At 43.5% G+C, this 14,166-nt stretch overlaps 1 protein-coding gene across 2 annotated transcripts in view; it reads right to left on the bottom strand.

Annotated features, from left to right (window-relative positions):
• Window positions 1-14,166, bottom strand: part of LOC106599001 (microtubule-associated serine/threonine-protein kinase 3) — an 80,715-nt gene that overhangs the window by 13,424 nt on the left and 53,125 nt on the right. For both annotated transcript variants that reach the window (XM_014190039.3, XM_014190038.3), the window contains 10 exons: window positions 11,278-11,379; window positions 10,853-10,985; window positions 6,618-6,685; window positions 6,247-6,332; window positions 4,416-4,624; window positions 3,935-4,073; window positions 3,384-3,516; window positions 2,345-2,510; window positions 1,135-1,236; window positions 116-238 (listed from right to left, as the gene is read on the bottom strand). In XM_014190039.3, the coding sequence (XP_014045514.3) occupies window positions 116-238; window positions 1,135-1,236; window positions 2,345-2,510; window positions 3,384-3,516; window positions 3,935-4,073; window positions 4,416-4,624; window positions 6,247-6,332; window positions 6,618-6,685; window positions 10,853-10,985; window positions 11,278-11,379 (1,261 nt within the window). The remainder of the gene's footprint in view (window positions 1-115; window positions 239-1,134; window positions 1,237-2,344; window positions 2,511-3,383; window positions 3,517-3,934; window positions 4,074-4,415; window positions 4,625-6,246; window positions 6,333-6,617; window positions 6,686-10,852; window positions 10,986-11,277; window positions 11,380-14,166) is intronic.

Below are 14,166 nucleotides of genomic sequence, written 5' to 3'. Positions count from 1 at the left end.
GGCTGGCGGGTAAGGAATTCTGACCCTAGATCTGAGGTTAAGACCAACTTATAAACTTCAGTACACAACCACATTTAAAATACTCCCAATGAGAATGGTAAAGCTCGCCACCTACTGTCAAAGTAACTGGTGTCATCCTCAGTCTCCAGTTGGGGGATAAACTCAGCTTTCTGTCGTAGCAGTCCGTTCCAGTCCAGACCCACAAAGAACATGTGCATCTTGACCTCTAGTGTTCCCCCTGGGAGTAACATGGGGATGCATGATTGTATCATCGATTTGATCAAACTATTCATCAATATCATCAACTGAATACACTAAACATTAGGAACATCTTTCTCATATTGAGTCCCTCTTTTGTCCTCAGAACAGCCTCAATTTGTCAGGGCATGGACTCTACAAGGTGTCAAAAGCGTTCCACAGTGATGCTGGTCCATGTACCATACCCCATTTAAAAGCACTTCACTGAAGTGGATTTAACAAGTGACGACATCAGTAAGGGATCATAGCCTTCACCTGGATTCACCTGGTCAGTCTATGTTATGAATAGAGCAGGTGTTCATAATGTTTTGTACACTCAGTGTAGTCAAACCCACATCACTTTAGGTGGTGCATATTTGGTTCATCTCATCAAACCAACTTGGTGATTAAAACAACTATTATGACATTGAACCATTTCAGTAATCTGAAGGGGCTCCCGAGTGGCGCAGCGGTATAAGGCAATACATCTCAGTGCAAGAGGCGTCACTACAGTCCCTGGTTTGAATCCAGGTTGAATCACATCCGGCCGTGATTGGGAGTCCCATAGGGCGGCACACAATTGGCCCAGCGTCTTCCGGGTTTGACCGGGGTAGGCAGTCAATTGTAAATACGAATTTGTTCTTAACTGACTTGCCTAGTTAAATAAATAAACATGTAAAATTGTATTGTGTGTATTTATTGATCTGTGGCAATGATATTGGTCATGTCCCTAAATAGAACTATCTTGTGATAACTTCTTCAAAAGTCTCAAAAAAGTATCCAAGAAGTGACTTGTTCAATCAGATACTTCTAAAGTGTCCTAACATAATACTGTACTGACATCATACCCAAAATAAATACATGTATTTTTATAAATGCAATAAAGTAGCCACCCACCAGTCCCGAGGCGGTCTAGGGGGCTTTGTCTCAGCAGCCTGGTGATCAGGTCCTGGGCATCAGCAGGCAGGGTGTCCTCCCCCTCAGGCCAGATAATGTCATCTGTGAAATACACACGTTTTGGAATACAATTTAATCTGAATTACACACAATACAACATGAAACATTTGGCAATAGTTCAAACAGACTGGTAGTTGTGAATTGTGACATTGGTGACAAGACGTTCTTCTTGACATTGGTGACGAGACGTTCTTCTTGACATTGGTGACGAGACGTTCTTCTTGACATTGGTGACGAGAAGTTCTTCTTGACATTGGTGACGAGAAGTTCTTCTTGACATTGGTGACGAGAAGTTCTTCTTGACATTGGTGACGAGACGTCCTTCTTGACATTGGTGACTAGACATCCTTCTTGACATTGGTGACTAGACGTCCTTCTTGACATTAGTGACTAGAAGTTCTTCTTGACATTGGTGACTAGATGTTCTTCTTGACATTGGTGACTAGATGTTCTTCTTGACATTGGTGACAAGACGTTCTTCTTGACAAGACGTTCTTCTTGATATTGGTGACAAGACGTTCTTCTTGACATTGGTGACAAGACGTTCTTCTTGACATTGGTGACAAGACGTTCTTCTTGACATTGGTGACAAGACGTTCTTCTTGACATTGGTGACAAGACGTTCTTCTTGACATTGGTGATGAGACGTTCTTCTTGACATTGGTGACTAGACATCCTTCTTCACATTGGTGACTAGACATCCTTCTTGACATTGGTGACTACAAGTTCTTCTTGACATTGGTGACAAGACGTTCTTCTTGACATTGGTGACTAGAAGTTATTCTTGACATTGATGACGAGACGTTCTTCTTGACATTGGTGACTAGAAGTTCTTCTTGACATTGGTGACTAGACGTTTGAAAGACACCTGGGAATGTGTGCCTATCACAGAGTCAGACAAGGTAGAGGGGGTGCTTGGATCAAAAAGACAGAGAGCACCATGCAAAAGTGGCAATCAATGGCCAAATATAAGAGATGCACCCTCTAGCTTTTCTAACTGTAATGCATATTTACTGGATCTATTTGACCAGTCAGAGCCACGTTTACCCAAGCCTGGATAAACCAAAGTGAATGATTAAAACAATAATAAACATAGCATTTAGTCTAATTTAACCAGGCTAATGTATCCCATTAATGAGATGACTCTCACCATTGACCACTTGTCCGAAGAGCTGTTCGGGCGTGTCCCCGAAGAAAGGCACACAGCCCACCAGGAACTCATAGAGGATGATGCCCATAGCCCACCAGTCCACCGGCTTCCCATAGCCCTGCCTCAGGATCACCTCTGGGGCGATGTACTCTGGAGTACCACACACCTGGGACAGAGAACCAGAAGAAGGGAGGATTTAAGAATGGACATTGGATGATAAAATGAGTATAGGGCAGGTAGGTAAACAGAATGAGAAGGTATAAGAGAGAGACAAATAGAGAGCGAGAGAGAGAGAGAGATGGAAAAAATCTGATCAAGGAGAGAGAATAAGAAACAACAGTGAGTGAAATTTAAAAACGGCAAAAATTGAGAGAAAGAGGACAGAGAGAGAGATGGAGAGAAAGAACACACAGCAGAGAGAGAGAGATGGAGAGAAAGAGAAGAGAGAGATGGAGAGAGATGGAGAGAAAGAGAAGAGAGATGGAGAGAAAGAGAACAGAGTGAGAGAGATGGAGAGAAAGAGAACAGAGAGATGGAGAGAAAGAGAAGAGAGATGGAGAGAAAGAGAACAGAGAGAGAGAGATGGAGAGAAAGAGAACAGAGAGAGATGGAGAGAGAGGACAGAGAGAGGACGGAGAGAGAGAGGACAGAGAGAGAGGACAGAGAGAGATGGAGAGAGGACAGAGAGAAATGGAGAGAGGACAGAGAGAGGACGGAGAGAGGACGGAGAGAGAGAGGACAGAGAGAGGACGGAGAGAGAGAGGACAGAGAGAGAGGACAGAGAGAGGACAGAGAGAGATGGAGAGAGAGGACAGAGAGAGGACAGAGAGAGATGGAGAGAGAGAGGACAGAGAGAGAGGACAGAGAGAGATGGAGAGAAAGAGAACAGAGAGAGAGAGATGGAGAGAAAGAGAACAGAGAGAGATGGAGAGAGAGGACAGAGAGAGGACGGAGAGAGAGGACAGAGAGAGAGGACAGAGAGAGATGGAGAGAGGACAGAGAGAAATGGAGAGAGGACAGAGAGAGATGGAGAGCTCACCTGTTTGTCTATAAACTCCCTTGTGTCCTTCTCAATGTGTCCCTCATACAGGTTGGTGGTCATGTTCATCAGGCCGATCTTGGACAGGCCAAAGTCAGTCAGCTTGATGTGGCCCATGGACGTGATTAGCAAACTACGCAGGAAGAAAAATACATTAGAAATAATTGACCGTCGAACAAACAGAAAGCTGGATAGTGAACAATGCCGAAAAGCCTTTGTGCAAAGAAGGTCCAGAATGTATGGAATACGCTATATATACACCTATAACCAGCCGCTCCTCTTCAAATGGCCACTTTGAAAAAATATATAAGCCTAGTACTGAAAAAGAATCCATCAACTCTATAGCGGTAGGCAAGTGGAGGCTGCTGAGGGGAGGACGGCTCATAACAATGGCTGGAACGGAGTGAATGGAATGGCATCAAACACCTGGAAACCATGTTTGATGTATTTGATACCATTCCACTCATTCCTCTCCAGACATTACCACAAGCCCCTCCTCCACAATTAAGGTGCCACCAGCCTCCTGTGCGGTAGTTAGGTTTCACACTGACTTGTCAGGTTTGAGGTCTCTGTGTACGATGCCGTAGTTGTGGAGGTACTCCAGTGCCAAGACTGTCTCCGCAAAGTACATCCGGGTCATGTCCACTGGCAGCGGGCCAATGTTCTTCAACAGGTTGGCACAGTCCCCACCTGAGGAAGATAGCAAATAGAATGGAAAAGGCTGACAGCAACAAGCATGAGAGCCTACTTTGATTTGTGTGCTACTGCGACTTGATGCACCTGAGCTCAATTTTGAGCCTCATAGCAAAGGGTCTGAATACTTATGTAAATTAGGTATTTCATTTTTATATACATTTGAAAACACTTCTAAAAACCTGTTTTTGCTTTGTCATTATGGGGTACTGTGTGTAGATTGATGAGAGGAAAAAAATATTGTATACATTTTAGAATAAGGCTGTAACGTAACAAAACGTGGAAAAGGGGAAGGGGTCTGAATACTTTCCGAACTGTATATCTTAAGCAAGAACCTACCTTCTACATACTCCATGACCATGCAGAGGTGGCGTCTCGTCTCGAAGGAGCAGAACATGGAGACCACAAAGGGGTTCTCAGCGAAGGTCAGGATGTCCCGCTCCACAAACACCTGCTGGATCTGGTTCCTCAGCATCAGATTCTGCCGGTTGATCTTCTTCATGGCAAAACGCTGCCGGGTCTCCCTGTGCCTCACCAGGAACACAGCACTGGGACCATGGAAAAGGAGAGAGAGAGCCAGAGAGAGAGACAGAGCCAGAGAGAGCCAGAGAGAGAGCGAGAGAGCGAGCCAGAGCGAGAGCAAGAGAGAGACAGAGTGAGAGAGAGCCAGAGAGAGAGCGAGAGAGAGCCAGAGTGAGAGAGAGCCAGAGAGAGAGCGAGAGAGAGCCAGAGAGAAATCGAGAGAGAGCGAGCCAGAGAGAGAGCGAGAGAGCCAGAGAAAGAGCCAGAGAGAGCCAGAGAGAGCCAGAGAGAGAGAGCCAGAGAGAGCCATAGAGAGAGAGAGTGAGAGCCAGAGAGCGAGCGAGAGAGAGCCAGAGAGCAAGAGAGAGCCAGAGAGCCAGAGAGCAAGCGAGAGAGAGCCAGAGAGCGAGAGAGAGCGAGAGACAGAGAGCGAGAGCCAGAGAGCGAGCGAGCGAGAGCCAGAGAGCGAGCGAGTGAGCGAGAGCCAGAGAGCGAGCGAGAGCCAGAGAGCGAGCGAGCGAGAGCCAGAGAGCGAGCGAGCGAGAGCCAGAGAGCGAGCGAGCGAGAGCCAGAGAGCGAGAGAGAGCCAGAGAGAGAGCCAGAGAGCGAGCCAGAGAGCGAGCCAGAGAGCGAGCGAGAGAGAGCCAGAGAGCGAGAGAGAGCCAGAGAGCGAGAGAGAGCCAGAGAGCGAGAGAGAGCCAGAGAGTGAGAGAGAGCGAGAGAGCCAGAGAGCGAGAGAGCCAGAGAGCGAGAGAGAGCCAGAGAGCGAGCCAGAGAGAGAGCGAGCCAGAGAGCGAGCGAGCCAGAGAGCGAGCGACCGAGAGAGAGCCAGAGAGCGAGCGACCGAGAGAGAGCCAGAGAGCGAGCGACCGAGAGAGAGCCAGAGAGCGAGCGACCGAGAGAGAGCCAGAGAGCAAGCGACCGAGAGAGAGCCAGAGAGCGAGCGACCGAGAGAGCCAGATAGCGAGCGACCGAGAGCCAGAGAGACAGAGAGCGAGCCAGAGAGAACGAGACAGAGAGACAGAGCGAGAGAGACAGAGAGAGAGCGAGAGAGAGAGCGAGACAGAGAGCGAGACAGAGAGCGAGACAGAGAGAGCGAGAGACAGAGAGAGCGAAAGACAGAGAGCGAGAGACAGAGAGAGCGAGAGACAGAGAGAGCGAGAGACAGAGAGAGCGAGAGACAGAGAGAGAGACAGGTTGCTTCTTAATGACAGTATTAAGTTAACTCTTCTGCACTGATGTGAGAGAGCATGATCAGTAAGCATGTATCATATTGCTTTTGCCATATTTTGTTTCCAGATCAGTGCAAATGAAAGAGAGGAATCAGTCTTCACAAAGACTAGTAAAACACAATCTCTGTCCAGAAACAACCTCTAGTCCCTACCCCCTAGGCACTGTGGAGATCTCAGACGATTGGACCGATGTACATAATATGTCGCAATTTGTCCTCACAGCACTAACAATATTTGGACAGGCATTTGGGCAGTGTGTCATAAACATTGGTGTGACATTTGTTGAAGAAATGTTAAACTGCCATTTTAGCCAACTGTATGGCACCACACATTCACTTTCAGTTTCACTTCCCCGTTGAGCACACTCACATTTCCTCAAAGACAGAGACCGCTCTAAAATAAGAGCTCTTCCTCACCCATAGGCCCCGTTGCTGATGAGCTTGATGGTCTCAAAGTCGCTCTCTAGTGGTTTCCTGCGAGAAGGAGTGCAGGCTGCCCGGTTCTGAGACACAAAATGAATGAACAAAGCTATTTGACCCGAACACAAACAAATTTGCCAGGCCGGAATGGCTAAACAAGCTGTGTAACTGTCGCAGTTATGTTTACGTTTAAAAGAGCTTTCATGAGCTTTGTTCTATGCATCTCATCCAAAGCCAAGCCAACTCAATTCTGGAACATGCTAGTAATAGGCCTACACAGTACTTGCTACACTATGCTAATACAATGCTTTCCATCACTATGATCTAACCATCAAGGCTGAACTTGTAACTGTTTCTGGTTGCCTTACCTCAGTGTCGTCGGTGTCTCTGCAGGCCGCTCCGTTCCCAGGACTGGTCTGCTCCAGATGGACCATGTCTACGGTACAACAGCGGTAGAGAGACCATGGTCAGGCACCAAACAGAAGGAAACACCCAAACAAACTGCCTGGATAATACGAGACACTCATTTTCTGTAGTAAAAAAAACATTCAAATGTTTATGTTGCGTGCCTTGATGAACATGACCCTTGCACTGTCACGCTCTTCAACTCAGTGTGATCCCAAGTTGATCTACTGCATTGTCAGAGACAATATGGGAGAATCACTAAGCACAGCATCTTTTCAACAAGTAGCCGCTTGGCCAGGTTTCCAACTAAACCTATAGTGCTTCAAATTAAGAGATAGTGGTTGGTTTGGAACTGAGCCTGGAAACTTAAGGGGAAGACAACCCTGGTATGTACCAGGAAGAGCAACAGAAATAGCCCAAAGGCCGGCAGATGACGATATTGATCTGGTATTGACCGGTTTGTGCCTAAAGATTCTCCATTCAGGCTTCACATGCATTGATTTCCCCCATAACTAGATTTAATGGTGAGAAGGGGGATAAAAACGGGGAAAATATGCATACTTTCTTAACTTCTTATGGCTGGAATCCTGGTAACAGGATCGATAGACAACAGCCAGTGAAAGTGCAGGGCGCCAAATTCAAACTACAGAAATCTCATAATTAAAATTCCTCAAACATACAAGTATTTTACACCATTTTAAAGATAAACTTGTTGTTAATCCCACCACAGTGTCCGATTTAAAAAAGCCTTTACTACGAAAGCACACCAAACGATTATGTTAGGTCAGCAACTAGTCAAGAAAAACACAGCCATTTCTCCAGCCAAAGAGAGGAGTCACAAAAAGCAAAAATAGAGATAAAATGAATCACTAACCTTTGATGATCTTCATCAGATGACACTCATAGGACTTCATGTTACACAATACATGTATGTTTTGTAGAGGTCGACCGATTAATCGGAATGGCCGATTAATTAGGGCCGATTTCAAGTTTTCATAACAATCGGTAATCGGTATTTTTGGACACCAATTTGCCGATTTAAAACTTTTTTTTTTTACCTTTATTTAACTAGGCAAGTCAGTTAAGAACACATTCTTATTTTCAATGACGGCCTAGGAACGGTGAGTTAACTGCCTTGTTCAGGGGCAGAACGACAGATTTTTACCTTGTCAGCTCAGGGATTCAATCTTGCAACCTTACGTTAACTAGTCCAACGCTCTAACCACTTGCTTTACATTGCACTCCACGAGGAGCCTGCCTGTTACACGAATGCAGTAAGAAGACAAGGTAAGTTGCTAGCTAGTATTAAACTTATCTTATAAAAAACAATCAATCAATCATAATCACTAGTTAACTACACATGGTTGATGATATTACTAGTTTATCTAGCCTGTCCTGCGTTGCATATAATCGATGTGGCGCGCATTCGCGAAAAAGGACTGTCATTGCTCCAACGTGTGCCTAACCATAAACATCAATGTCTTTCTTAAAATCAATACACAAGTATATATTTTTAAACCTGCATATTTAGCTAAAAGAAATCCAGGTTAGCAGGCAATATTAACCAGGTGAAATTGTGTCACTTCTCTTGAGTTCATTGCACGCAGAGTCAGAGTATATGCAACAGTTTGGGCCGCCTGGCTTGTTGCGAACTAATTTGCCAGAATTTTATGTAATTATGACATAACATTGAAGGTTGTGCAATGTAACAGGAATATTTAGACTTATGGATGCCACCCGTTAGATAAAATACGGAACGGTTCTGTATTTCACTGAAAGAAAAAAACGTTTTGTTTTCGAGATGATAGTTTCCGGATTCGACCATATTAATGACCTAAGGCTCGTATTTCTGTGTGTTTATTATATTATAATTAAGTCTATGATTTGATAGAGCAGTCTGACTGAGTGGTGGTAGGCACCAGCAGGCTCGTAAGCATTCATTCAAAAAGCACTTTCGTGCGTTTTGCCAGCAGCTCTTCGCATTGCTTCAAGCATTGCACTGTTTATGACTTCAAGCCTATCAACTCCCAAGATTAGGCTGGTGTAACCGATGTGAAATGGCTAGCTACTTAGCTGGGTGCGCTAATAGCATTTCAAATGTCACTCGCTCTGAGACTTGGAGTAGTTGTTCCCCTTGCTCTGCATGGGTAACGCTGCTTCGAGGGTGGCTGTTGTCGATGTGTTCCTGGTTCGAGCCCAGGTAGGAGCGAGGAGACGGACGGAAGCTATACTGTTACACTGGCAATACTAAAGTGCCTATAAGAACATCCAATAGTCAAAGGTATATGAAATACAAATCGTATAGAGAGAAATAGTCCTATAATTCCTATAATAACTACAACCTAAAACTTCTTACCTGGGAATATTGAAGACTCATGTTAAAAGGAACCACCAGCTTTCATATGTTCACATGTTCTGAGCAAGGCACTTAAACGTTAGCTTTCTTACATGGCACATATTGCACTTTTACTTTCTTCTCCAACACTTTGTTTTTGCATTATTTAAACCAAATTGAACATGTTTCATTATTTATTTGAGGCTAAATAGATTTTATTGATGTATTATACTAAGTTAAAATAAGTGTTCATTCAGTATTGTTGTAATTGTCATTATTACAAATAAACCCCCAAAAAAATAATCGGCCGATTAATCGGTATCGGCTTTTTTGGTCCTCCAATAATCAGTATCAGTGTTGAAAAATCATAATCGGTCGACCTCTAATGTTTTGTTCGATAAAGTTCATATTTATATCCAAAAATCTCAGTTTACATTGGCGCGTTATGTTCAGTAATGTTTTGCTTCCAAAACATCCGGTGATTTTGCAGAGAGCCACATCAATTTACAGAAACACTCATCATAAATGTTGATGAAATTACAAGTGTTATGCATGGAACTTTAGATAAACTTCTCCTTAATGCAACCGCTGTGTCAGATTTCAAAAAAGCTTTACGGAAAAAGCACACCATGCAATAATCTGAGTACGGCGCTCAGACACAAAAACAAGCCATGCATATATCCGTCATGTTGGAGTCAACAGAAGTCAGAAATATCTTTATAAATATTCACTTACCTTTGATGATCTTCATCAGAATGCACTCCCAGGAATCCCAGTTTCACAATAAATGTTTGTTTTGTTCGATAAAGTCCATCCTTTATGTCCAAATACCTCCTTTTTGTTCGCGCCTTCAGTTCACAAATCCAAATTCACAACACGCAGGCCAGACGAAAACCAAAAAAAATCCATTACAGTTCAAACGATGTATAGAATCAAACTTTAGGAATCAATCTTTAGGAAGTTTTTATTAAAATCTTCAATAAGGTTTCTACTGGAGAATTCCTTTGTCTTTAGAAATGCAATGGAACTCAGCTACCTCTCACGGGCGCACGCATGACTGAAGCTCATGCCCTTCTGGCAGACCTCTCACTCAATCAGCTCTTATTCTCCCCCATTTCACAGTAGAAGCCTCAAACAAGGTTCTAAAGACTGTTGACATCTAGTGGAAGCCTTAGGAAGTGCAATATGACCCCACAGACACTCTATATTGGATAGGCCAAGACTTGAAAAACTACTAACCTCAGATTTCCCACTTCCTGGTTGGATTTTTTCTCAGGTTTTTGCCTGCCATATGAGTTCTGTTATACTCACAGACATCATTCAAACAGTTTTAGAAACTTCAGAGTGTTGTCTATCCAAATCTACTCATAATATGCATATCTTAGCTTCTGGGCCTGAGTAGCAAGCTGTTTACTCTGGGCACCTTATTCATCCAAGCTACTCAATACTGCCACCCAGCCATAAGAAGTTAATGAAACACCATTTCCCACCACCATGGTAGTGGTTAATGCTACTTCCTGTTGTTGTACCCTACGCAACATACAGGACTAGCATTCCTAAATGGAACATTGTGTTTTATTAAGAAAGTATGCATATTTTCCCAGTTTTTTCCCCCTTCTTGCCTTTAAATCTAGTTAAGGAGAAAATCGATGCCTTTGAAGCCTGAATGGAGAATGTTTTTGGTACGAACCGGTCCACGGGGTTGCGAGGGTAAGACGGAAACATCTCAGGAAACCCTACAGATACCTTCCAATGGCTGGTCATGCTTTAGCCAATGTTTAGATTAGATAAATCTGTGAGGTCCATCCTTCTTTTTACCACTGTGGGATTCTAATAGGATAAGGAAGCCCTGTGGTACTGTACCTTCCAGAGGGTCTCTGGTGAGGCCCAGCTGGCTGATGATGTAGCGCGGGATGTCTGTCTTGATGACCTGGCCCACCTTGGCGTGGCCCTCGGCTGCCTCCAGACGATGAAGGAACTCCTCTGGGTCAAACTCCTATTGGGGTGAAAAGCCAAGAGGAATATGGGTTATTATTATCATCATTTACATTAAATAGATAAGTATATATAAACCAGGGTTATTACAGTTTTATAACCCTGTAACAAGCTATCAAGTACACTCAGTGGTGGAGTACTTTACACTACCTCAATGTACTTAACCTATGAAAAATAATTAACATCATAGAGACTGGGCAAAATGTATCTTGGTCGTTCTGTATCATATTAGTTGTGTTGGTTGGCAATTGCTTTACGGAGCACAACTTCCTGAAAGAGTCTGTGAATCTTACCAGACATTCCAGTAACCTGGCTGGCCTGGAGATGATGATGAGAATCTTCTTCACCAGCTTAATGATGACGGTCACCTCCTCGCTCTCGGATCTCTCGTACGCCTGATGACCAAGATAAAACAATACAGATAGAGACAGGTTATATGCCTGACATATGCCATAGTTACTCATGACAGGGCAGTGATTTGTATGAAACACTGGCTTCAAAACATTACCTTGTGATACTTTGGCTCTTCCGTAACAAAATAATGAGTGACTGTTCTCACTTATGCAAAGATTAGGGTCAAAGAGAGTTCTTTGAACGGCTTCTCATTAGTAATCTGTTAGTACTTGGTTTGTCTATATTAGTGCCTTCTACTGCTGCAATCGTGTAAGCGTAACTTACTCAATTTCACTTACAATTACATTGCAGCATTTTTAAGCCTGAGTATCCAGGCGTGAGAATTAACTTTTTGAAAAGTCCAATTTACAATATTCTACTAACTCGATGCTTTGACAAAGTGATTGTGATAGGGGATCAGAGAGTACTGAGGATCCTACAACACAGTCTAATGTGAGGGCACAACAAAGTGTACATTCAATGACAAGGTTGCATAACACTGTAATTCTGTCCAGGCTGTGGTGCTTTTTTAGGAAAGAGCACATCTTCGGCCTTGGGACAAAAACTGACCCATTATAAGATGACTCAATGTTCTTAAAAACTCTGAGATGCATCCTATATTTAAAAAAACAAATGACCATACTTTCCTAGTTTACATTAACTACGGGGAAAAACTCAGCCAAAAAGCTCTAACAAAGCAGAACATAAAGGTAAGCCATTGTATGTAGAGCAATGGTCAAGCATTGGAAAGTGACTTAATAAGCCCTAGTTACGCAATCACAAGCAAGACTGGAGAGATCCATCTAATGTAAAATGGCAATTGCACCAGCGCCGACTAATAGTCTAGATTAGAATCCTAGTGTCACGCCCTGACCATAGTGAGCCTTTTATTCTCTATGTTGGTTAGGTCGAGGTGTGACTAGGGTGGGTAATCTAGGTTGTCTATTTCTTTGTTGGCCTGGTATGGTTCCCAATCAGAGGCAGCTGTTTTCGTTGTCTCTGATTGGGGATCATATTTAGGCAGCCATTTCCCCACTGTGTTTTGGGGGGTTTGTTTTTTGTGTAGTTGCCTGTGAGCACTCCAGAACGTCACGTTTCGTTTGTTCTTTATTGTTTTGTTTGTGCTGAAGTTTCACTTTATAATAAAGATGTGGTACACTGTGCCTTGGTCCAGTTCTTACGACAACCGTAACACCTAGCACTTTGAGAACCTATCAAACGTCAAAGTCCAATACAATACAAAAATACAACACTGAGGACATTGGAGGCTTTCCAAAGTGCGATCAACGCAAAAACATTTATCTAAAAAAAGAAGACAAATACTGCAGGAAACAATGCAGAAAACATTTGGTTTGAAGGGCCATTTATTTTGTGTCTCACATGTCATGTGACGTGATCCAGTGAACCTTGGCTAATAACACATTCACAAATTGGGGGTGGGATACCAGTGACATCTCAGTAACCTGTCAGTGAAAATACACCAAAAGCAGCAGTGATTTAGCAAGATGCAGTATCTTGAGGGAAAAAACTTTAAACACAAAATTTGACTCAGTCGGGGTATCTCGACACGCAGCAATAATTTCCTCTACAAACCTATCATGGAGGAGGGAAAACACCCTCAATCTGAACGCAGGCCAACTCCCTCCCTGTTGCAATTTTCATTGAACATTCGTACACACTGAATCAGACTTTTAGCTGACTCATTCAGTAGAGAGCCAATAGAAATGGCAGAGCTCCTCAGACCACAGCAATTTGACAGTGCCTAAAAGTTCCATCTCTGAGTACACTCGAGTAAATCTATGAGAGCCTACCTTGTGCATACAGTTGAAGTCGGAAAGCTACATACACCTTAGCCAAATACATTTAAACTCAGTTTTTCACAATTCCTGACATTTAATTCTAGTAAAAATTCCCTGTCTTAGGTCAGTTAGGATCACCACTTTATTTGAAGAATGTGAAATGTCAGAATAATAGAGAGAGAATGAGAGAATGATATATTTAAGCTTTTATTTATTTCATCACATTCCCAGTGGGTCAGAAGTTTACATACACTCAATTAGTATTTGGTAGCATTACCTTTAAATTGTTTAACTTGGGTCAAACGTTTTGGGTAGTCTTCCACAAGCTTCCCACAATAAGTTAGGTGAATTTTGGCCCATTCCTCCTGACAGAGCTGGTGTAACTGAGTCAGGTTTGTAGGCCTCCTTGCTCGCACCCTTTTTCAGTTCTGCCCACAAACGTTCTTTAGGATTGAGGTCAGGGCTTTGTGATGGCCACTCCAATACCTTGACTTTGTTGTCCTTAAGCTATTTTGCCAGAACTTTGGAAGTATGCTTGGGGTCATTGTCCATTTGGAAGACCCATTTGCGACTTAGTATTAACTTCCTGACTGATGTCTTGAGATGTTGCTTCAATATATCCACATATACACATTTTCTTACCTCATGATGCCATCTATTTTGTGAAGTGGACCAGTCCCTCCTGCAGCGAAGCACCCCCACAACATGATGCTGCCACCCCCGTGCTTCACGGTTGGGATGGTGTTCTTCGGCTTGCAAGCCTCCCTCTTTTCCTCTAAACATAACGATGGTCATTATGGGCAAACAGTTCTATTTTTGTTTCATCAGACCAGAGGACATTTCTCCAAAAAGTACGATCTTTGTCCCCATGTGCAGTTGCAAACCGTAGTCTGGCTTTTTTATGGCGGTTTTGGAGCAGTGACTTCTTCCTTGCTGAGCGGCCTTTCAGGTTATGTCGATATAGGACTCGTTTTTACTGTGGATATAGAT

The sequence above is a fragment of the Salmo salar genome, chromosome 03 (genome assembly GCF_965601325.2).
Source record: "Salmo salar chromosome 03, fSalSal1, whole genome shotgun sequence".
Taxonomy (NCBI): Eukaryota; Metazoa; Chordata; class Actinopteri; order Salmoniformes; family Salmonidae; genus Salmo; species Salmo salar.
This window is presented reverse-complemented; position numbering and strand designations above follow the sequence as displayed.